Here is a 22,661-nt window from a genome sequence, read left to right on the forward strand (position 1 = left end):
ATACCATTACTATGCTCCCTTGCACAGTTTTTACAAACTCAGAAGTGTGGGATTTCAGGTTTTATTTAAAGGGGTTGCACAAATGAAGGAGTTCTTTATCCATGTGGTGCCTTTAAATAATACTGGAAGCCCCATCCTTCCAGGTTCGGGAAAAACATGCAATGAAGCATGGTAAGGAAGCAGGTCAGTGTGGCTTGTGTCTGTTAAAGGCTGGAGAGAGGTGGCAGGGTGAAAGACACCCCATATCTGCCACCCACTCACCTCCTGGCATCTGCCACTGACAAGCCGCATCAGGTCACCTCACAGCTGGGCCAGCCATGCTACTAACAGATGCAAATTAATAGAAGCTGTTGGGTTCATGTGATGGTGCAAATTAAGCCCTCTGTGCTAGAAACAAATATTCCACCCCTAGCGTTGAAAGCAAGACTTTCAGCCAACAAAGAAGGGTGAAGCAATGACGGGCAACATTAAATTCCAGCAGAGCAGTGGGATGGTCAGCAGTCAAGATCTGCACTGGTGTACTTTTGGTAACACTATTCCAGCCAGAGTAAGTGAAGTAGTGTGAAAGTCTGTGTTTGCAAAGAATCATCAGACTCTCTGAATTTGTTTTCTCTGCAGCTCTTCATCGGGTTTGGCTTCCCCTATGAAGGCCCTGCCCCCTTGGAAGCGATAGCCAATGGGTGTGTTTTCCTGCAGGCTCATTTCAACCCACCCCACAGTTCACTCAATCATGAATTCTTCAGAGGGAAGCCTACATCAAGAGAGGCAAGTCTGCTTTGCAATTGTACAGTGAAGAACTTAGAAATGGACTGAGCCTCATTAGCTCATGTCTTGACTAGAATTTATTTCTAGATGTATTCCCACTCCACTCTCCAATATGCTGAATGTCCCAGTCTGTATGACAACCAGTGTGTTTTAGTGACCGAGGGCCCATCCTATCCATTGCTGTAAGACCAGTTAGGGCAGCGCAAAAAATGCACTGCTGTTGGGCAGTCTGGAGCCACTGGTGCAAACAGCTGGAGGCTCTGTGTGTGTCCCATGACCTACCCAGGCCACACCCAAGCAGGTAATGTGGGAAGTTCAAGGGAGGATCCAAACAGTTCAAGAAAAGAACTGGGAAGGGGGCGGTTTGGGGGTGGAAGGCAGCAGCATGTGCCAGATCCTATCCCCCTTGCCCAGCCTGGACCTGACCCCTTACTCTCCTTAGACATATGCCAGCAAAATAGGGTCTGAGGCAACCGATTGACATCCAGGCAGCTTATAGAGAGGTAAGTATAACATATTTGTACTTACCTCTCCCAAGCCATCTGGTTGCCCCTCCCAACAGAGAATGCATTGCATACTCCATCAGTGGTGCTACACACTATGAACTGACAGAGGATAGGATTGGGCTTCCTATCAATGACCTTAGATTCCAGTGGTTCAAATGTCAGCAAAGCTGTGGACGTTCTGGACAGCCTTGGCCTGACTGTTGTCTCTCAGCCTCAATTCCCCACCTGTAAATAATGACAGCATCCACAAACTCTGTATAACTGGGTTGTTGTGATACTGTGCCTAATTAAGTTGACAATATTTCACATATTCCTTTTTCATCCGTAAAACAATAGTGTGAACACCTGCGCAAAATCAAAGGGGAGCAGGGAGGGGGCCGCGCTCCAGGATTTCTCCCTTAGCAGGCACAGTGACATCATCTGCAGGAGGGCTCAGGTGCAAACTTTGGCACTTTTTCCAAAGGGCCTTAGCCAAGAACAAGCATCAGGCTCAATAGGAGGAAAACTGGGGCTGGGCATGTGCACAGATGCATACATTACAGGGATCTGCTGGAGATGCTGACCACGTGTACATGGATTGGATCTAAATTTCATTTTCCATATTTAAATTTAACTATGCTACTAAGAGTTCCCTTTGCTGCCTCTCCTAATCCTAACTCTTCTCCATGGTTTCTGAAATGCTTGCTTGCAGCCACAGTGGCCCCTGCAGGAAGTGCTAAGTAAAATCTTTTCCTTCTTTATTTTTAGGTGTCCTCGCAGCATCCCTATGCAGAGGAGTTCATAGGGGTACCTCATGTGTGGACAGTGGACTATAATAACTCTGAGGAGTTTGAAGCTGCTATCAAAGCCATCATGAGGACTAAGGTATTTTCTGATTAAACCTAATGAAACAGTCATACAAATTGAGTCTGGATTTCAGTGTTTTGCAAAGCACTCCAAGGAATGGATTCAGTAGGAACAAAGCCAGGTTGCAAATTAGTGTGGGCTTGCAGGGAAAATGTAGGAAAACATGATGCATTGCAAGCCCATCGCGCCCCCACCACACACTCTGTGGGCACAAGCTGCGGGACAGGTGGTCAAACCATCTGGTGTAGAAGATGTTAATAATTGAATAAGATGGGGTTTGGGGCCAAAATATGGAAATGAAATCAATGTGTTTATTCTGAATTTCTCTTCAAATTTCAGTTTTTGAAAAGTCACCCCTCCACACACCTGCAAAAAAAATAGGTTTTTGTTTTTAATATTTGATTGTTTCTTTAAGCATCTCAAGCCTTGGGACACAATCTCATAAGTAACTCCCAAGTCACTTCTAGGTGTTTCAGGACTGCTTCCAACATGATCATAAGATGCACATAAACGTCATGCTCATAGGTACACATATAGCTGTTTCACAGCAAAGATCCTCATTTGGCAAACCGGTGGCTAGTGATTCAAAACTCCCAGAGTTTTGCCTAAATTGCATATTTTGACTTTGCATATATTGCATATATAAATTGCATATATTGACTTTAATAAAACACACAAGTCAGTTTTCAAAAATAGAACATAGTCTTTCCTGTGTGACTTTTGCAAGCATGTTACAGGCTAAATGGGATGTTATCGTAAAAGTTCCACTACTGTCAAAAACCACATGCATCTTGTTTTTCTCCCTATCTGAAACATTTGGTAGATGTTACCTGGAGTGAAGGTAAAGTCACAATGTCATAACAGCAGGTCAGCTTAGCTGGAAGTTCAGAAGAAGGAATCGTATGTGCTGAATGTTTTCAGCAGCTACTCACCACAATTTGTAATTTAATTCTAGAAATGTGTGTACAAATAAAAGTAACGTCAGCCCACAGCCTTTGTGTTAATATGTTCATTCTCTTTCAGCTTGTGGGCAATTTTTTCAAAATTGCTCTACAGAGTCTCATCTATATCATGAGCTATTAACACTGCCTGCTATTTGTCTCCCCCCCCCCCACAAATGCGCTCTAAAGCTTTGGGAAATTTATCTTCTTTAATTTAATTATTCATTATTCGTATTATTAGTATTTGTATTAAGCTTTCAACAATAAAAGAGAGAGACCTATGTGCCCCTTTTAAACGTGAGCATTGCCAACAGAAATTACGGGGAAGAGAAGAAATGGACCTTCTGAAAAATGCAGCACCTGCTGTGTGATGCAGTTTTTCAAAGACTTTAAAAATGTATCTGTCATGAATATTTACCTCCCCAGCGGCAGAAGCCTTTCAAATTGTCCAGATCATTAAAGTCAATTCTCCTGGAGGGGGGGAAATGTCCTGATCTCCATTTTGCTCACAATTTGCTTTAGGTGGGTGATGGGTGTTCTTGTTGCTACAGAGTGGATGTGCTGCAAAATAGTGTCTGTCTTAATATCTTGATCTAATTCAGTGGTTGGCAGGAGTCAGGGGATTCAGCTCAATGGAATGGCTGCTAAAAGGGATAGTTTAGGCTAGCCTGGGCTGTTTCATTCATTATGTTGTAGTAAACCCAGGAATGCCTCCAAGTGAATACAGTACTCAAAGGGGAATTATGACAAGTCCTGGCTCTTTGACCAGTGTACCTACGTGACGCATACCTTTGTCACATTCACAAATTACATTTTAGGTGTACATAGAAAACATCTTGTAAGTGCACAGGAAAAAAGTGACATGTCCTTGATATTTTTTCTAGAAGGTTCAAAATGTGGGATGAGTCTGCCACCATTGTGATATCAGGCTGCGTTGCTCTTTTCATGAGTGCTGATCTTTTCCATTCCACAGCCTGCACTCAACTATTTGCATGGTCTCTTTCTCCCCATCCATAATTATGACACGATGGCAGTACTGTAGATCCCTCCCATATTCTGAATGTGCATGGTACTATGTATATATTGCAAATGACTGCTGTATGCTTTGGCTCAACCAAAGGTGAAAGACATGACTGCAGTCATGAACTGAATGTTTGGATATACTGGCATCCTCCCTCTACAACAAAGTTAGATGGCAAACACAATTGCTTTCTCTGTGAGGTTTGTAGTTGGGCATCTAGATATCTGTGCAGAAGTTAAGATAATCATTTCATTCATTCATTCATTCGTTCATTATTATGTTTATACCCATCCTTCCTTCACTGAGCAATGTTCATAGTTCTTTTTATCCCCTTCCCCTGATTATCCTCAAACCTGGTTCTTTCCTCTGCCTTGGAACTCAGTGGGTTGCATAGGCTCAATCCAGAGAAGTCCCTGCTGACACATTTCTTCCATGCAGTTCCATATTTGCAGTGACATCCCTAGGGTTTGCATCACCCGGTGCAAGAGGCCAGTGTGTCACCCTCATGATGGACATCCTCCCATGCAGTGGGTGGGGCAATGCCCTGGATAGTGGACATAGTGATGTTCCATCACCATACCCCTGCTGGTTTTTTTGGCTATAACTTTTGATAGAATAGATATTTAAACACAATTTGTTTCACTGCCTTCTGCATGAAAATATGCATCGAATGATATTATATAACATGATGGTATTATTCAAAAATAAAAGGATTTTAAAAATTTTGGCCAGTTGTGGTGCCACTCCTCTGTGTGCATCACCTGGTGCAGTCCGCGCCCCCCCATACCCCACTGCATATTTGTATGAGCCCTTGAAATGGCCTTAGATCCTATGCTATTGCCTTTGCTCTGCTGCTGTGGTTTTAGAATCACAGGCCGGTGTGGTGCTGTGAAGTTCGTGCACTCCAAACCCCATGAATTAAAGTAGAATCCTTCAAACCAACACCCCTGTCATCATAAGCCAAGAGCAAGAGTAACCAAAGTGTACAGAGGCCTTTCAGAAAAAAATGATGCACTTGGGAAACCAAACTCAGACGGCACAAACAAGCCACATAATATTGGCGAAGGTAACAATTCTTCAGATTCTCACTGGGTTAGTCTGATCTGGGGGAAGATCTTTCCCCAGAATATTCTGAGCATGCAATCAAGTTAAAAATGTATTCATCACTCTCCTTGCTGATTGAATGTGTCTTGCATCACAAAACAGCTCCTGTTTTAAAAGAGTTCAAGCAGAAAGGGAGGAAGAGGCGCCTGGAAATTCCTCCAGTACTGAATGCAAAGGGAGGGGTAGATTTCAAAAGATCATCATAAAGGGAGGGCGCTTCTCACTATCTTGCTTCAGGATCCCTTTTCTGCCATGGAACCTCACTGACCCCTCTAAAATGACTTGGCTTGACTGTGGCCCTCTGTTTGGTTTGCCTTAAAGCCAAAATTCATTATGGTCCCTCATGGTATGGGATTGCAGGATTTTCCGGTTATTGAAGAAGTATACGCTACCCAAGAAAGACCTGACTGGCAGGTGGGGATCAAGTCAGGTCAGTTCTCATGCTTCCGCAGCACTCTTTCAGGAAGTTCTGATAAGGGCCTACAGAGCTTTCTTTTCTTTAACAAGCATTAAATTGACTCAACAATTTTCAAAGGAGACTAAAGCAGCAGCAGCAAAACCTCTCACCACCCACGCAATAGACACACTTCGAATAATACATCAGGGGCTCATCTTCCAACTATGTATTTTGTTCTCTCATTTCCCTCCATTGTAAACCAAGAGTAGGGTCAGTTGTTTCCTGATCAGTCTTTTTTTTTATGCTGAGGTGGGCAGGGAACACACATGTGCACATGTGTGTGCGTGGTGCTGGGAGCCTGCCAGAAGAGCATGGCCCAGGCCAGCAGTGTGGTGTTAGAAAACAGGATTTTTGGTGAGAGGCCTCACCACAGGTCAAAAGGAAGAACTCTTAATGATCACAGCACTCACACTCCTCCGCCCCACGTGTTCTGTCAAGCTGACGTGGATGGAGCCTTTTCTGCTCCAAATTTCCAAGTGACTGCAGCTAGCTGGCATTGCAAGTTTGACCATGTGACAAAAATCATCTCCTAGGATCTTCCTTACTCAGGAAAGCAAGAGTACTCGGGTATTTGCGTCCTGGACAATTGTGTCCTGGTCAAATGCATCCCAGCTATTGGCAACCCTGGACATTTGCATCAGGGGTTTTTTTTGTGAGTATCCCAGTTATTTGTAACTGAGCAACAAACAAACTATAACTGGGCAACAAGCCTCTTATTATATAGCCTCTTATTATATATCCAAACTCCATTCCAGTCACAATCTTGAGTGCTCTTTTCTGGAGTGGAAAGGCGGGATATAAATTCTGCAAATAAATAATAATCTAAGACCCACCATGTTAAGGCAGCACCAGGATCAGTAACCTCCACTCCCCTCTCCTTGCCAGCCTTTCCCCCTGCTTCTGTCCCTGAGCACATCCACTAAGCGCATCCTGAGCACATCCACTGTGCCAGTGCAGACTGGGCAGCTGTCCTTGTGGGCTGCCTCACCGTGTGCCCCTTGCATCCAGAAAGCAGCTCTGGCTCTCTTGCCCTGCTTCCTTCCCTCAAGTAAATCCAGTCACTTGTGTCATGAAGCAACATGGATTGCTGATGTATGAAAATGCACTCACCAACTCCCCATCTTACCTCTCTGGGCTGAGAACATCAATAACAACCCATACATAAGTTTCTACTCCTTACCAGCATTTGTGAGCCCCCAAGTCAAGTGCAGCCCACCAGCCTTGTCTTTTCTGCCAGAAGCCTGATAACCTGATAACCTCTTCAGATATCAGAAGCCTGATAACCTCTTCTCCTGTTTGAGCAGTTCCCCAGGCAGCTAGCAAAATCAAGAGGCTGAGCAACTGCCTAGAAGGCCACCCCACATAGCTGGAGGGTTATGTGCAATTTGATGGGTCAGAAGTTATGGTAGCTCAGTTGATGAACCTATGAATGTGATTTGGCTTTCAAATGTCAGCTATTATTCCTGAACATAATTATAACAGGGGTGTTCAGTTTCTTCCTGTGATGCTCAGCACCTCTTACAACCAAAAGAAGAAGGTGCAGAGCAGTTGCGGGAAGCCAAGAGAGGGGTGAGACAAAAAGACAAATTACACCCCCCCTCCCCCAGGGAAAGGTGACAACAGGGAGTATTGCCTCCATGACAAATTACAGCTGTTACAAGAGGTGAAAGGCAAGCGGCAGAGAAGAGGTGGCTTTCTTTTGAGGTCATTTACTTGAACTTCAGCTTCTACCATTTCAAAAATGGTTCTTACACAAGCAATTTAATACAACCAATATACTGGGGTAGTGAAGGGAGAAGGCTTCATTATGTTAAAGTCAAATGTACAGAAATATAATGGAAAATTATATATTTCAGGCTATGCTTGGCAGAGTAGCATATTAAGCATTGCTGTGAAAATAGCTGGTTAAAATATCCCCTAGGCTGCTGTTACACACTGTTAGACAATTGCATTATTTTCTATTTATTTGGCTGATAACATTTGAGTTGGGCTTTTTTTTTTTTTACTCCCACAATTTTATTTGAAAAGGATTCATTATTATTCTCAGACTCATGATTCCTGTTGGAGACTCAGACTCCTGTGGAGAAATCACATTTTAAGAAACTGTTCCTGGTTTTTAGAGTACATTTTCTTGATACCTTTTATTTTAATGGAGACTCTTTTTTATTATTTATGGTGGTTTATCGGTGCAATTGCTTTACAATTAACTAAGAAAAAGAGCTCCTGGTCACATGACTGGATATTGAGAGAAATTTCACTGTAGCCTGATTCTGGTTAAGGCACCTGTGATTATGTTAGGGCACAATCCTTACCTGTAGATGGGCCAGCACATGTCCCTGCGCCATGCGAGGGAAAGTTGGACGGCGCATGGACCTGATCTGATGGAACTGGAGCTCAACAAATGCTCCAGAAGGCAGCCCCCACCCCCCACTAAAAAGGACCGAAAAAAGAGGCTTGAACTGGTAAGGGGAATGTTTTCTATTTTGCACTTGCAAAGCCAGATGGGTCTTTATCCTGATATGCTTGAAATAGAAGAACTTTAAACTGGGCACTGGGGAGGGCTGAAAATCTCACTGATTCTTTTTTTTTTTGGGGGGGGGGGGTGTTATTGCAGACAGCCTACAGAGAAAATTCACTTGGTGGAACAGGGCTGGCTCCCCCTTATTTAATTATTCCTTTTATTTTAATTTAATTATTTATAATTATTTATTTAATTTGCTTGATGATGTCACTGCTGGCCATGACATCACTTCCAATGGGTCCTGGACAGACTGTCATTCTAAAAAGTGGGTCCCAGTGCTAAAAGTTTGAGAACTGCTGCAATAAGGTGTTAGTAAGTTGACACGGGGTGTGTGTGTGTGACTCTACAAAATCACTAAAATCAGAGTTTGGAGGAATAAGACCATCATATTATATATCAATCAATGCATAATTTCATGCAGAATGCAATGAAACAAACCACATTGAAATATCTGTGTTCTATCAAAAGTTACAGCCAAAAAACCAGTGGGGCCAGGGCGATGGTACATCACCACACCCACCACCTGGGGCGTTGCCCCGCCCACTGCATGGGGTGACGCGCAGGCCTCCCACACTGGGTGATGCAAATCCTAGTGACACCACTGAGACAAGGGTCAATCATATGCTTGTCAAAACATGTATAAATATAATTTAAATAATCAGAAACACTATCTCTGTTTATACTTGTCTCCATATCTCTCCCACCTTCCTCTCTTGTTTCCCTTGTGTCAGTATTTAAACTGTGAACCCCTTGGGCCTGGCTTTTTATTCTTTGTAAAGCACCATATATATGGATGACACCAAATCAACACACACACACACACACACACACACACACACATATGCACACACACCCCTATTATTTTGGACTGTTCTTCCACTCAGAGCTATTTGTAGCTCCCAGATCCAAAGGGGTTTGTTAAACTAGCATTGCTTTCATGGCACGACAGCCACTCCAATCCTCTTGATATGCCTTCCATCTCTCCCTCACCCACTCCGCCTGTATTCAAAATTATGTGCCTTTTGTCTATAGCTAGATAAAACATGCATGTTGCACTGAGCGTAATGAAGACAAACTTGTTACTCCTCAGTCTCTTAAGCAGGATGCCAGTACTACACATGCTGGTGATTTTTGATGCCTTCTGTTCCTGGGTTGCCATCTGTTTCCTTCATAGCATCAGAGTGGCAAGATGGGAATCTTTGATGGGGGAGAAATGTGGATTCCCACCTTTCCCTGGAAACTTCTCTTGTTCATGTGTGGCTTTCATTCAGATCACCCTGCAAAAACTTGGGTGCAGCCACTTTCCTTATTATCTTGTTTCATCTGCATTTTTCGTCTTGCCCGTGTTCTTTTAATCAAAACACTCATCTTCTCGGAACTATTTATGATGACCCATCTGTTAACCACATTCCCCAGAGCACTTCTTCTTCTACTCTCTCTCTCTCTCTCTCTCTCTCTCTCTCTCTCTCTCTCTCTGTGTGTGTGTGTGTGTTTCTTTTTTTCTTTTCTCCCTTCTGTTTATAAATTCAGATTGCGCAGTCAAGGCCACTGCGAAGTGCCAATTTCTCCAAAATAATTGTTTAATTAAAATTTGACACATCCTGCCTCCTGTTAGTCGCAGCAGTGTTTGAGACCCTTCCAGAACATCATCCATCACTGGCGCGACAGTCTACCTCCATTGAAGAAAGAGAACATGGGCACACTTCCTTTGAGACTAGTTTCTGTTTTACATTGGACCGGGTTGCCCTACTGGTCTTAAATGCAGATTGCCAAAATGCAATTCAGTGAAAGATTAAACAGTGCTGGCTTTGGATCTGGGGGAAGCCAAACTGTAATTGAGAGGTTATATCAAAGCCAAGTATGTTTACTCATTCTTGGAGCTAGAGTCAGGCAGTTTTTGTCCTACTAGAGGAGCCATTCCAGCTCCAGTCTAACTCGCAAACTAGAATGCTATTTGTGCAGTCCTTGGGCCATGTCAGAGAGAGAGAGACTGATTGCCTATCTAAAGTTGTTGGATATGTTGTTTTTTAGTAAGTACAATAAGATCCATTGTGAAATTAAACATTCTAAAGTGATTGGGACATTTTACAGTGCAATCCTACCTTGCGCTGGAACAGGAGGCCTGCACTGTATCCAGCGGAAGATTGGGGCCAGAAGTGGCTCAGTCGGAGGCAAGGGGAAACTCATCCCCTTACCCCCAGGTAAGCCACCACAGCCCCAATGGGTCTCAGACTTGCCCCACCTCAGGAGGTGACATAACTTTGAGGAGAACGGAGTGACCTGCAGCCGCTTTGTGCTGCTTGAGGAATCTGGCGTAACTGCCAAACCCCAGCCCTGTCTCCTGATCTCCACCTGGCCCTGGGACCACCCCCCACCCGCTCTCTCCCGCCCCAGAACACCTCACTCCCTCCTCCTCCCTGCCTCCTCCTTGACCACCCCAGACCCCTTGCCTCAGCCAATGCAACCCTCCTTTCCTAAGTCAGTGCGGAGGCTGGATGCAGCCTCCACAGGCCTGTGCACATCCCTGCACCAGCCCAGCCGACTCTCGAAGAGGCACAAATGTGCTTCATGGCACATTTGTGACCCTCCTGGGCTGGCACAAGGGACAAGCCAGCCTAGGGCACAGTCAGGATTGCACCCCTAGTTTTTTTTATTTTGCAGGACAAGCTATTGTAGAGTAAGTGAATAAAATTTACAGCAGATAGAAAAGACCCTCCATCAATGTGTAAAAGATGTGAACCAAGTAAGATGCTCAGGCAGTTATCTTTGGCAGGAGAAAAGGGTTTCATTAAATTCTCCGAAGTCTCATTTGTGAAATGGTGACACATATGCTATTGGTCATACTTCTTGCTACTCGCAAGTCTTTGTGTCAAGTTGATTGGCTAGCTCTGCATGTGGTCTGTGAGAAATCTGGATCCGTCATAGGAATACCACAAATTTTCATACCAACTGGGAATAAACAATGGTAAAAGACCAAATTATGTGAGAAGTCATTACCAGAGGATTATCCACATGGCAGAAAGGACTGGAAACAGAGGCCAAGCTCTCATGAATGAAGCAACAAGAGAAAATGTGGAGCAGCAGCAGACAGTATGAAATTCCTGATAGATCCAACATCCAGGGAGGCTAAACTGCTTGAGCATTGCCTCTATTTTAGGAGTAAATAGAATTTGGATGTGATCTGGGGAGGCTGAACTCAAATCAAAGCAAGAAAGTTATGTCAGTGTGTGGCCATGAGCAAGTCATTCTTGCTCCTATCCTATCCCACAAGGTGGTTGTGAAATTAAAATGGGGTAATCCCATATATGCTTCCCTGGCTATCTATGGCCATATCAGAGTGATCGGTGACTAGTTAAATGATTTTGTACATCCCCTTGCCTCTCCTTCCCTCTCCTCTATGCCCCCCCCCGCCTCTGCCATGGCCATAGACAGCATCCATCATCCATGCCACCTCATTCTCTTGCACTCTTATGTTGGGACCAACTTGCCTGAATCTTCATTCATCTTCCTGCACTTGTCTTCATGTCATGTGGTAGAAAAGAACCCAGGGAGAGCAGGCAGCCTCCAAAGCATGTCACAGAACTGGTGAAATACATTATCACCACTATACAGAAGCAGAAGTTTCCTTGTGTATTGGAATTCAAGTAGGGAGATTCTGTTATACGGACAAAAAAAAAACCTGTCTAAGGTGTGAAGCATTATGAAGTGCAATGCAGTTCCCTCTGCGAAGAGAGTAAAAGTAAGTAATCTGGGTGATGACAAGCAACACGCTTCTATTTAGGGAACTCACAGAAGGACCCGTCAAATGGCTGTCTAAAAGTTCCTGAATCAAACCAGGGCAAGTTCAATAATTCATAGACAGGATCCACTCCTGTCATTATGTCGAAACTGATTACCGCGTGCACCTGTAATTAGATACAATTTCCAGCCTTGCAGAACTCTCAGCTGAGATATTTATGGCAGAATGTGGTGTAGCCGTGTCTCCTGCAGTCTTTGGAGCGGCAACTCGACTCATTAGTCCAAAAGGAGAAGCAGGTCTTCACTGCAGCATATATATATATATGCCATATATATATATATATATATATATATATGGCTGGAACGGTGGATAGAAAATTGGTTGTAAACCAAGAGAGATGCTCGGCTTAGTATGATCCACTGAGAGCTCATTGTTGTAGCTCTGGTGAGATGCTCATAGGGCAATGATACTACTATGGGGAAACAGAGCTATAGGATTGGTATAGTTCTGAACATTGCCTTTCTCTAGCCTGGACTGTTTGTATTCCATGCTGACAAGTGCAGACTAGTAGGAGTGGAAACCAAGTTTAGGATTTGGATTCAAAACTTTTGAGACTTTCAGCTGTTGATCCCAACTCTTAGGGATGTAAAGGGAGGCTTGAAGTGTGTGGGCCGTGCCCTGAAACTCTGAAGAGTTCTGCAGGATTCAACAGAACTTTCAGTGTTCAGGGTGGGCTCCAGTGCCTTGCATCGCTCTTTACCTATCCACATGATGACCCAGAGACATGGAATAACTGATGCGGAAGCACAAGGGCTGTGCAAATGTATTGGCATATTGTATGCAGGTGGCAGAATTCAGCCTTTCCTGAAGCAGAATTTGGGTTAAGCTGGTTCGTGGTTTTAGCCTATCACCATCATAGCGATAAGGAATTGATTGTTAGGGGGAGAGGGAGCAAAAGGAAACCCCAAAGGGAGAAGTAGAAGTTCAGTCCCAAATGGCTCGTTTCCTGCTTGGCTTAGACACAGCCACTCCTGCTGCAAGATGGTGGCTGGTTGAGCAGCATTCCAGTTGAGGTTTTAGCAATCAGTTCCAACTTTACAATGAAATTGTAAAAGCAATTTGTAGCACTAGTAATTGTCTCTCCCAAGAACTAAAGATTACAAATAAGTCATTGCTAAAAAAGAAAAAAAGAAAAAAAAATTGATTGGCCCCTTGAGATTTTCTGCTGCTTTCATTTTAGCCACAATCCTCAGTACATGACTTACAAGCTATTCCCACTGAAACAGCGGGCATGATGCAAAGTTGCAAACCCCTCCAGAACAGATCTGCCCCAGGAGGACTGCTGGTTTCCATAAGATGAAGTTAAATAAGTGTACTCTGTGTTCTAAAGGGTGACAGTGTGCTTTTGTCTCCTCCTGGGGCAGATCTGTTCTGGAGGGATTTGCAATGGGATCTGTGCAACATCACTGTTGGTGAGTGGGGCAACAGAGGTTAAAGCCCATGCTAACCCCCAGAGTTCCAGACTCAGGGACAGGAAAAGAACGATTTGCAGGCTGCCCTGTATAATTGACTTCAGCTCCCAGCCTACCTAGGGATTGCAAATATCTCATGCTGACCTGAGTCTGAGGGCAGAGGGTCACATGGCAGCTGTGGGATCCAACTGGAAGCATTTTTGTGGCTCCCCAGGTCTTCACCAAGTGGGAACCATTGGCCTTCAGCCTTCTCCAAGACTTCTCCAAGTCTAGAAGAGAACGCTTGAATAGGGCTTGCATGAGATGCCATTTATGGCATCTCACCTGCCCCACCTGACAACAGTGATGTTGCACAGACCCCACTGCAAATCCCTCCAAAACAAAACATTAAGCACAGCATGAGTACATGCAGAAAGCTTGCCACCTTCTTTACCATACTGCTTAGCTTCAGCTTTGAATTTCTCAGAGCCTCAAGAGGGGCAATTAAAGCCTTTCCAATGCTGAGATCTTCCTTGTCCTCATTGATGCCCTCCCCCAGATTTGGCTGGGGCATTGCAAATAATGCACAGATTAGGAAAACAACCAGAAAAGGTGAATGGAACACCTTATGCCTTTTTTTAAAAAAATGTGTTTTTTTATGTTTATTTATTAATTTTATTTATTTATCATAACACACAGGTCCAAAACATAATTAATCCTGCTGGGAGTAGAGGTGTGTTGGCAACCTTCAGTCTCGAAAGACTGTGGTATCGTGCTCTGAAAGGTGGTTCTGGAACAGCGTCTAGTGTGGCTGAAAAGGCCAATCCGGGAGTGACAATCCCTTCCACACCGGGAGCAAGTGCAGTCTGTCCCTGGTCTGTCTCCCTGGCTATGGGCCTTCCTTCTTTGCCTCTTTGCCTCAGACTGTTGGCCAAGTGTCTCTGAAGGCCTTAGGAGTGGACCTCAACAAGTGGGAGTAGAGATTCATACTTAAACCTTATCAGACAAGACTGACACCACAACAATATGTACTAAATGGCCCAACCTATTAAGTTAACCAACCCACATAATCCTATTTAATCCATGCCAAAACTATTGAACTGGGGGGGGGGGCGACACCTCCTCACAAGTTTCCTATCCAAGAATAAACCAGACTCAGCCCTGCATAGCTGACCTAAAGAAGCTAGCCAGCAAAGCACAAAGCCACAATACTAGACATAAGAAAGTTAAGGGGTAAAAAGCTATAAGCTGTACATGGGGAAGAGGATTTAAAGAACTCTTAAAGAAAAACCATAGGCCTCTACTGGGGCCTTGTGCTGCTGGTACTAGCATTGTGGCAGTGCAAGGTCCTTTACCTCAGTGCAAAAACTGGGCCGCCATCATGTACTTCCAGGTCAGTTCAGCAAACAGGAGGCATATCCTGGGCAGGAGGGGAAGGGCAGGGGGATTTCCAGGATGGGTTGGGGCAAGGGGAGGGAGGGTGGATCTTGGCATCACCTGTGTGCACCAGATCTTATCCCCTCTTTCCCACGCTACCCTGTCCCTTATCTCTCCACAGACATATGCCAACAAAATGGCTAGCATGGATCTGAGAAGACCCATAGGTGATTGGGCCATAGGTGATTAGGCAGCCTTCTGGCAGGGGGAGTAAATTAAATTTTTTTTTACTTACTTCTTACTGCTATCCAATCAACCTCCCCCCCCCCCACACACACACACCATTGGATGCACCACACATTCCATTAGCACAGCTGCTTTGGTACCAATGTTGGGGGGGGGGGGATAGGATTGGGCAGAAAGCGTTCAAAGGAATGACATCAGGTCCAAATAAAAACTTAAATAAAATAAAATAAAAAATAAAAACTTGTTTAGCATTGGAAACTTTATTCCCAGAAAACCACTGTTGCCAGCCTAACTTCCCAATCCTCCATATCCCCCTGCAGGGAGATGCAGTGGCACTGTGGCATCTGCTGCATCCGGGGGGGGGGGGGTGTGCTTCAGCCTATGGAGGTCGCCTTGGAGGAAAAGAACATTTGTTCCCTTCCCCGGGGTAAGCCTCTGCCAGCTTAGTGGATCAACTTGGCCCTTCGCCAGTGATGTCGCTGGTGCAAGCCCATGTGGGTATCCAGTGGTCGACTGGTGTGTGGAACCAGCTACTTACTGTTTCTGGCCGTGACCAGCCCTCTTACCCTGGCATGTCACCTTTCACAACAGCCAGCAAGCACATTATGCTGCCGGAACACTAATGCGCCTTAAGGTCAGGGCTGTAAGCTTTGTAAAATGGTGAGAGAGAAGAGAGGGAAAGAGACAGAGAGAGAGAGAAATTTTCGTTTTTTAAAACAAATGACTCTAAGTAAAGCCACGGGATGGGATGTTGCCCCAGATCCCTGCAACACCGCATGCTTGCAAGGTCCTCAGGTGGGAAGTGTGAGAAAACATGTTTTAGAAGACTTGTACGTGTGTTAATATGTTTGAGTGTAAAAATACTATTGCGCTGTGGCCCAATGCCTACAGAAAGTCCTGCAGGGAAAGCCACCACCACTGCAGCCGTTATCTTCGTAAACAAGACCAAGCAGGAGGAACCGGCGGTGGCACACTCAACCCAACTGTGAGCTGCTCTGCTGCCAAAAGTGCAGGCTTGCCTTGGCCTCCAAGACCCTGTCCCTGATTCAAGCCGTGCTTCCCCAGATGGGGAATGGGGGCAAAGAATGCTCCCAGCACTACATTCACAGGGGGGTATAATAGGAAAAGATTTTTTTATGTTGTCTGAATGTGACAATTTGATGGATGTGACCCTCAGTTAGAATATTCTTGTCTGGGGTAACTTCCTGATCAGTCATGACCTACCAACGCTGAAAAGAAAAGAATGACAGCTTTTGTGCTGGGGCACAAAACTTAGGAGATGACCTGATGCCACGCAGATGAATCAGGGAGATATTTTTTCAGATGTGGCTTTAAAGTTTTTCCCTCCTCCATTGCCAGCCTCCTGCTAAAAAGTAAAGTTACCTGGTGCACAGTAAGGCTTCAAAATCCATTCTTAAATTGTACCAGCCATTTGAATGATAAAAGGCAGGAAGAGATGTATAAATAGCATCCAGAACATGAGGATAAAGTGTCAGAAATTGCAGCAATTCAGAGCTTCTCTCTCTGCATGCTTCCAAATGGCACTTGTTTGTCTAGCGCTGCATCTCATCTACCAGAATAGGACTCAAAAATCTCAAGGTACCAAAATCCAAATCCATCTTTCAGACAAAAATCCGAGCACAACCATATGCTGATTCCCAGTGCCTGTTCCACTTTGCGACCAGTGCTTGGCTTTGCGTTGGCTTGACACTGAGCATCTCAGTGAAATTCAGAATCACATGGCAGCCGGCTATCCACTCACAGTTTGAGACCCTCACAGTCCGATCCTATTAAAAGTGCTCTGCAGTGGAACATGCCTTCTACTGGCAACAGGACCCAGGTGAAAGTGTCTGGATCCTGGTGCGTGACACCAGTGCCACTAGTGAGCTCAGTGCGATCTCCAGTGCAATCACTGGCTGCTGTACGTACTCACTGGTGGCAAAGACACCATCCGCTAGCACAAGGCAGCGTTGGAGGCAAGGGTGGGAAGGATAGGGGAGGGAAGGGGGAATATCTTGGTGGGGAGTGGAGCTGGGAGGGAGGGGAATCAGCAGCACTCGCATGCAGCCAGATCCTATCTTTCACTCCCTCTCTCTTTCCACTGCCGTTACACTCCTTGATTCTGCACCACTGAAATAGCTAGTGCAGAAGCAAGAATCAAAGGGGGACTTTTCTCAAGTTAAGGGAATGAATGTTCCCTCAAGAGACCTCTGAGACTGCCCCCCCCCATCATAGGGTGCAACACACGTCTTCTTGGCATGTGTGTATCAACAGGGAGAGGATTTACCTAGGATTGAGAGTTTACTGCAGGGGTCTCTAAACTTTTCGGCTGAAGGGCCACATCAAATATCTGGCATGATGTCAAGGGTCAAGAAAAAAAAATTAAATATAAAATTTAAATAAATACATTAGGGATGGAACTTAGATGAATGACTGAAATAAATGAATGAATGGGCTCAAATGTCCAGGATTTCTCCAAGCACCAACACAGCCCAAGAAATAAAGCACTTGCACTTAAATGGACCCCCATTTCCCCACCCCACAAGCACAACTCTGGTTGTGTTTGGTCAACTGGGCCAGAAGCGATCAGGGGATCAGAGGCTGGACAGAAGCTCTCCGCGGGCCACATCTGGCCCCTGGGTCTGGGTTTGGAGACCCCTGGTTTACTGAATCCTTCCTGCCTCTCATCTTATCACTACTGCAGCTGCCACAGTTTTGGTAACACTATCAAATATATGCAATATATATTTGCAATATCACACTCTGTGTAAGCCAAAGTAACACTGGTTGTGTAATAGACCCTCAGAAGAACTGAGGAAGCATTGGCTTATTCCCTTATTTGTTGGTTTTTCACATTTTTGTACCACCCTTCCACCAAGGGTGTAGAGGCTGAGATCCAGTAAAATCATGGAAAAGCAACAAAGCTAGTTCAAATGTCTTCTATACCGAGCACATGCATGATGGAGGTGGGCATGGAGCCAAGCTTTGCTGTGTAAGAATGCGGCTATAACAGGCTTTGATGCATACCAGGGAGGTACGCAGGGAGGTACCTTGTATTCCTTAGTGCCTTGGCATCTAGTAAGTGTTCCTTCTCTTGCTCCTTCCTTAGCCCTGCTGGAGTTGGTAGCTAATCATATCCCCCATTTAAATGCTAATCTTTCTCAGCAGCAGGCCTATTTTACATACAGCTTGGCTTTTCTCCTGCAATAAAGCTTAAGCCCAAAAGTGTAAAATATCCAATGAGGCTTCTCAGGACTTTTTTTTGCCCAAGGATGATGGAAAAAATAATGATGAATGGAGAGATGAATTATTGCTTGCAAAACTCAGAAGTGGCCATTTGCTTTCTGGATTTAGTTTTTAGTTTGCATGGGGGACTTACGCCCAAATCCTATCCAACATTCCAGCACCTATACAGCCATGCCAATGGGGCATGCGCTGCATCCTGTGGTGGGAGTGTAGTCATGAAGGTCTCCTCAAGGCAAGGAGCTGTATTTGGGGCAAGGCAAGGAGCTTATTTGGAGCTGTATTGGGCTGCATCAGTGCTGGAAAATTGGATAGGATTGGGCCCTCAGTTAAGTCTTTGTGCCGCCCACACAGGACAGGAGTAACCTTTTATATTGCCTGTATGGAAAGTAAGACGTGCTACTCATTGATGAACCATCCCCCCCCCCCCCAGTGCAATTGCAGAAAGTACCAAGGACATTGTCAGGTCCTTGTCAGGACATTGTCATACTGTGCAAATGCACATGGCCTGGTTCAGATTTATAACATTTTGCCTGAACTGGCCCACTGATGCCTATTTATTTCAAGAGAGACAGAAAATATTTGCAACCCTGAATAGCAAACAGCAACCCATCACTGAAGATGCTCTTACCCCAAAAGTTTTCACTGTGTCCCATCAGCAGGTCCTCTTCTCAGCCCTGAGCTCTCATTTGCAGCTGGAGATCATGGAGTCATGCATGATTCCTGCTGTGATTCCTGGCTGCAAATGACAGCTGTGATGCAAGGTGGGTGGGAGATTATGGGCTGCATTTGAGTTTTAGAAAGAAGTAGATCCATGTCTCCATTTTTGTATTTCTGAGCCAAGCCAGTGTGCCGGGGGGGGGGGGGGTGCTTACCCATCCCTACTACTAGAAAGGATCACTATGAAAGGATCAGCACAAGTGTCGGGTGGCTTGTTGAGATCAAATGACCTCTCTCCAAAGCTCCATGTCAGCATGCCCTGTGTTGTTTACATGCTAAGTATAAAATGAGAAACCATAGGTGGAAGAGCAGGAGGAGCCTGTAAGATCAGAGCCACCTTCAGGGGGAATCTATCCGGTGGTTGTCAATCACAGATGAGATTCTTCAAAGCCAAACTCCTCCAGGTTGAGGGTTTTGTAATTAGATCTGAATGTCAGCCTAACTGGAGCATTAGGGGGTTTGTGCTTGCAATAGAGAAAATAGCACATGCTTTTCATCACCTGACTGTATTTTCATCCTCAGCTGGAGTATTTTTACTGACTTTGATTTATGATTTTTTAAAAAGGCAAAAGGGAAAGGGAAGGCAACGTCTCATTAGGAGTCATTTGGCCTGGTGAGGCCTTCTGTTGTTGGGTCTCTTGTCTTTCAAGACGATGCTTCATCCGCCTGCCTTCTGGTGGATACAGATGGAGGTGGGTGTCTTCTGGCTCTGCTTTGTGAATGCTTCTGACAGGTCCAACAGGACTCCTGCCAGCATTCCGAAGGAGGAATTGAGGCACACCTCACATCCCCAAGGAAACCCTTGCTGAGGGTATGAAGCAAGCCATATGCATGCAGGCCCAGGAGAACACACCAGCAGTCTAGCATACTGCCAGCTTCAATAGCACCACATAGCAAGTGCTTGAGTGGTCTGAGTCTTGAACAGCATGTATGAAGATCACTGGGGTGATCTGAAGAATATTTGTATTCTCCTTGGACAGACAGCAGTGTGTAATGGCAAAGTCTGGATTTCTGGGATGAGAAACTGACTTTGTCAGATTGCTGAAAGGCTGTCTGCTTTCTTAAGAAACATTCATAGTCTTTGCTACTGTGTGTCTGTTTCTGCAATTTCCCCTAAAAGCTCTAATGCCATTGGAGATCCAGATAGGGACTCCAGGTACAATCTTTATTCATTGCAGTTTCCTACCTTGTGGCCCCCACATATCTATTGCGTAATAATAACATCTTACTTGTTCCATCCAGCAATTCCTTCTAACGCCCCTGTTCAATAAAAAAATGAATACATTCATATTCTGCAAAAATTGAGAAAAATTGCACATTCGATTGGTGTAATCACATCTGCTTAAACGGCATTGCCTTTTCCAAATGCCAAATGTTAGCATGCTGGTTACAGGTTTGGGATTGTTCATAACACCTTCATCCAGGGAAATGACAGAATGTGGAGCTGCGGCTGGCCCTCTCCTGCTAGCCAATCCATGCCGACACTTCCTCTTTTCTTTCTCCAGGTGGATCCTTATCTGCCCTATGAGTACACATCTGAAGGGATGCTGGAGCGAATTCATGCCTACATTCAGTACCAGGTAGCTGAACTGCATGGGTTCTGCCCTCTTTCTGGCTCAGCCTAGAAGCCAACTGGATTTCGTGCCTAACTGGTGGTAACCAAGGCTGGCCCATTCATGAGGCCACCTCAGGCAGAAGACTGATGCACCTACTTGCCTCCACTGCTCCTCCTTCGCCTTCCATTCCCTAGATTGGAAAAGGAAGAGGAGGACAGAGAGGAAGAGGAAATGAGGAGGGGAGGAGAGGGCTAAGTTGGGACATTGGAGAGAGGAAGGAGCTGGTGCATCCTCAAGTAAGGTGGAGCAGCACCAGGCATCAGGAGCTCTCGGGCCAGCCGTGGTAGTAACCACCCACTCTGGTAATGTGATTTGCATTTTTACCACTATCAAGAAATGTGCAGGAAAAAAGCCTGTGGAAATATGTGTGTGTGGGGGGGGGGGGTTGCTTCCTTTCAGTCCCCCCAATTCGGGGGGGGGGATTGGAAAAACAGAAGCAATTTATCTTTCCAAAGATCAGACTGAGATTGTATTAATTACATTGCCATAGTTATGTCCTGAGCTTTTTCTCTTTAAAAAAAACAGTTTCATCTGTTTCTGCACGATTGGGCTTTTTTACCCGCAGTGCTGATTGCTACCATTTCCAACATTTATTTTGCTCTTTCCCATTAGCTAGCTAGCAAAATGATATGCTTCAGTACATTAGAGTACATCAGCTTCTAACACGGTATATTTGTAATTATTGTTTCAATAAAAACTATGGGAATGATCCAGCTCCTTCTGCACACAAGAATGGAGTCTAAATGTCTTCCCCACCCCACACACTCACTTCAACACTGAATAAACACTGTATTGCAAGAAGCCCCAACTTCCCCTAGACAGATTTGCTATGTTTGTAGTAGTGAAAAAAGACCAGCTAATTTAATATTGGCTACTCTCCTTTGGTCTCCAGGATTTCATATCCAGAGTCTTTCCCAGTGTTATGACTGCTTAACTAGAGATGCCAGGGATTGAACCTGGGACTGTCTGAATGCCACAGCTATGTGGTCTATCATCGTGCTACGAATGTCCTTATGTGTTGCAGGATCAAGTGGGTAGCTGCGAAATATTTCACGTGACCCCACTTCTACTGTCCTATGTGACATGGCCCAGGAGGCCTGAGCTAAACTAGCTAAGCAAGTTGTTTGTGCTGGCAGCTCCAATCCGCTTGGCACAGTGTGTTGTTTACAGCACTGCAGAAGCATTAAATGCAAATGCCTGATAGGATTGGGCTGTAAGTTACTTAAGGAGTGGAAGCAGTAGGGTAACATTATACTAATGGAAGGGGTATCAAAGTGTCATCCATGATGCACAAGGCCCCTTCTTTTATGCTCAAAGGACCACTCACCTCCTCATTTGCTGTCTTATTGAATGAAAAAGTCTGCATGAAACTCATCGGTTTTCTACTCTAATAGGATTTTTGCTCTACTGCTGCCCTGCCAGACAAGTCCAACGGCAACACTATGCAAAGCTCTGCAAGCCCACTCCGACTGCAGCCCAATTCCACTCACCTGGCCTGGTCCCACAATTCCAGCAGCAGCAGCAGCAGCAGCAGCCTCCCAGCCTGGCCCCCAATAAACTCTATGCAGGTGTGGGTCTCAGATGCTGGACAAGCATGCACCAGCGCTTGCCAGCAGCATGGGCTGGTCTGTGAGCCAGAGTTTTTCAAGTTCATCAACAAAAAAGAGGTGTTTCAACAGTAAGTGTGTTCTCTCATTTTTTCCCTTTGGGTCCCCCTGGAATTTAGAGTCCAATCCTGAACTCTTTAGCACTGGCAGTACAAGGGTACTGCCAGCACTGGGTGTCACAAATGTGTTGTAAGGCACATCAGCAGCACCCAGAAAGGAGGGGCTGCTGGTGCTGGCCACTGGTGCTGGCCACTTGGCACTGAGCCTCTGGAGCTCAGAGGTTGCTCCAGCAGCGCTGACTGGTGGTAAGTAATATCGGGGTTGGGGGGAGGCAGGGAGTTGGCAGAATGGGGCGGGGAGAAGAACTGGGATGGGAGGGGGGTGGGACTGGCAGAGTTCTGCTCTGCCGGACTTTGAATTCCATGTCAGACCTAAAGGCTTGACACAAAGTCTCTCAACTCTGCACCGGTAAAATTGCTGGTGCAGACTTGAGAAGCCCCA

At 45.2% G+C, this 22,661-nt stretch overlaps 1 protein-coding gene across 2 annotated transcripts in view; it reads left to right on the plus strand.

Moving 5' to 3' along the window:
• MGAT5B (alpha-1,6-mannosylglycoprotein 6-beta-N-acetylglucosaminyltransferase B) overlaps positions 1–22,661 on the plus strand; it is a 201,172-nt gene that overhangs the window by 175,521 nt on the left and 2,990 nt on the right. For both annotated transcript variants that reach the window (XM_066616601.1, XM_066616600.1), the window contains 4 exons: positions 619–765; positions 2,019–2,135; positions 20,443–20,517; positions 21,948–22,231. In XM_066616601.1, coding sequence (XP_066472698.1) covers positions 619–765; positions 2,019–2,135; positions 20,443–20,517; positions 21,948–22,231 — 623 coding nt within the window. The remainder of the gene's footprint in view (positions 1–618; positions 766–2,018; positions 2,136–20,442; positions 20,518–21,947; positions 22,232–22,661) is intronic.

This window comes from Tiliqua scincoides, chromosome 2 (assembly GCF_035046505.1).
Source record: "Tiliqua scincoides isolate rTilSci1 chromosome 2, rTilSci1.hap2, whole genome shotgun sequence".
NCBI lineage: Eukaryota > Metazoa > Chordata > Lepidosauria > Squamata > Scincidae > Tiliqua > Tiliqua scincoides.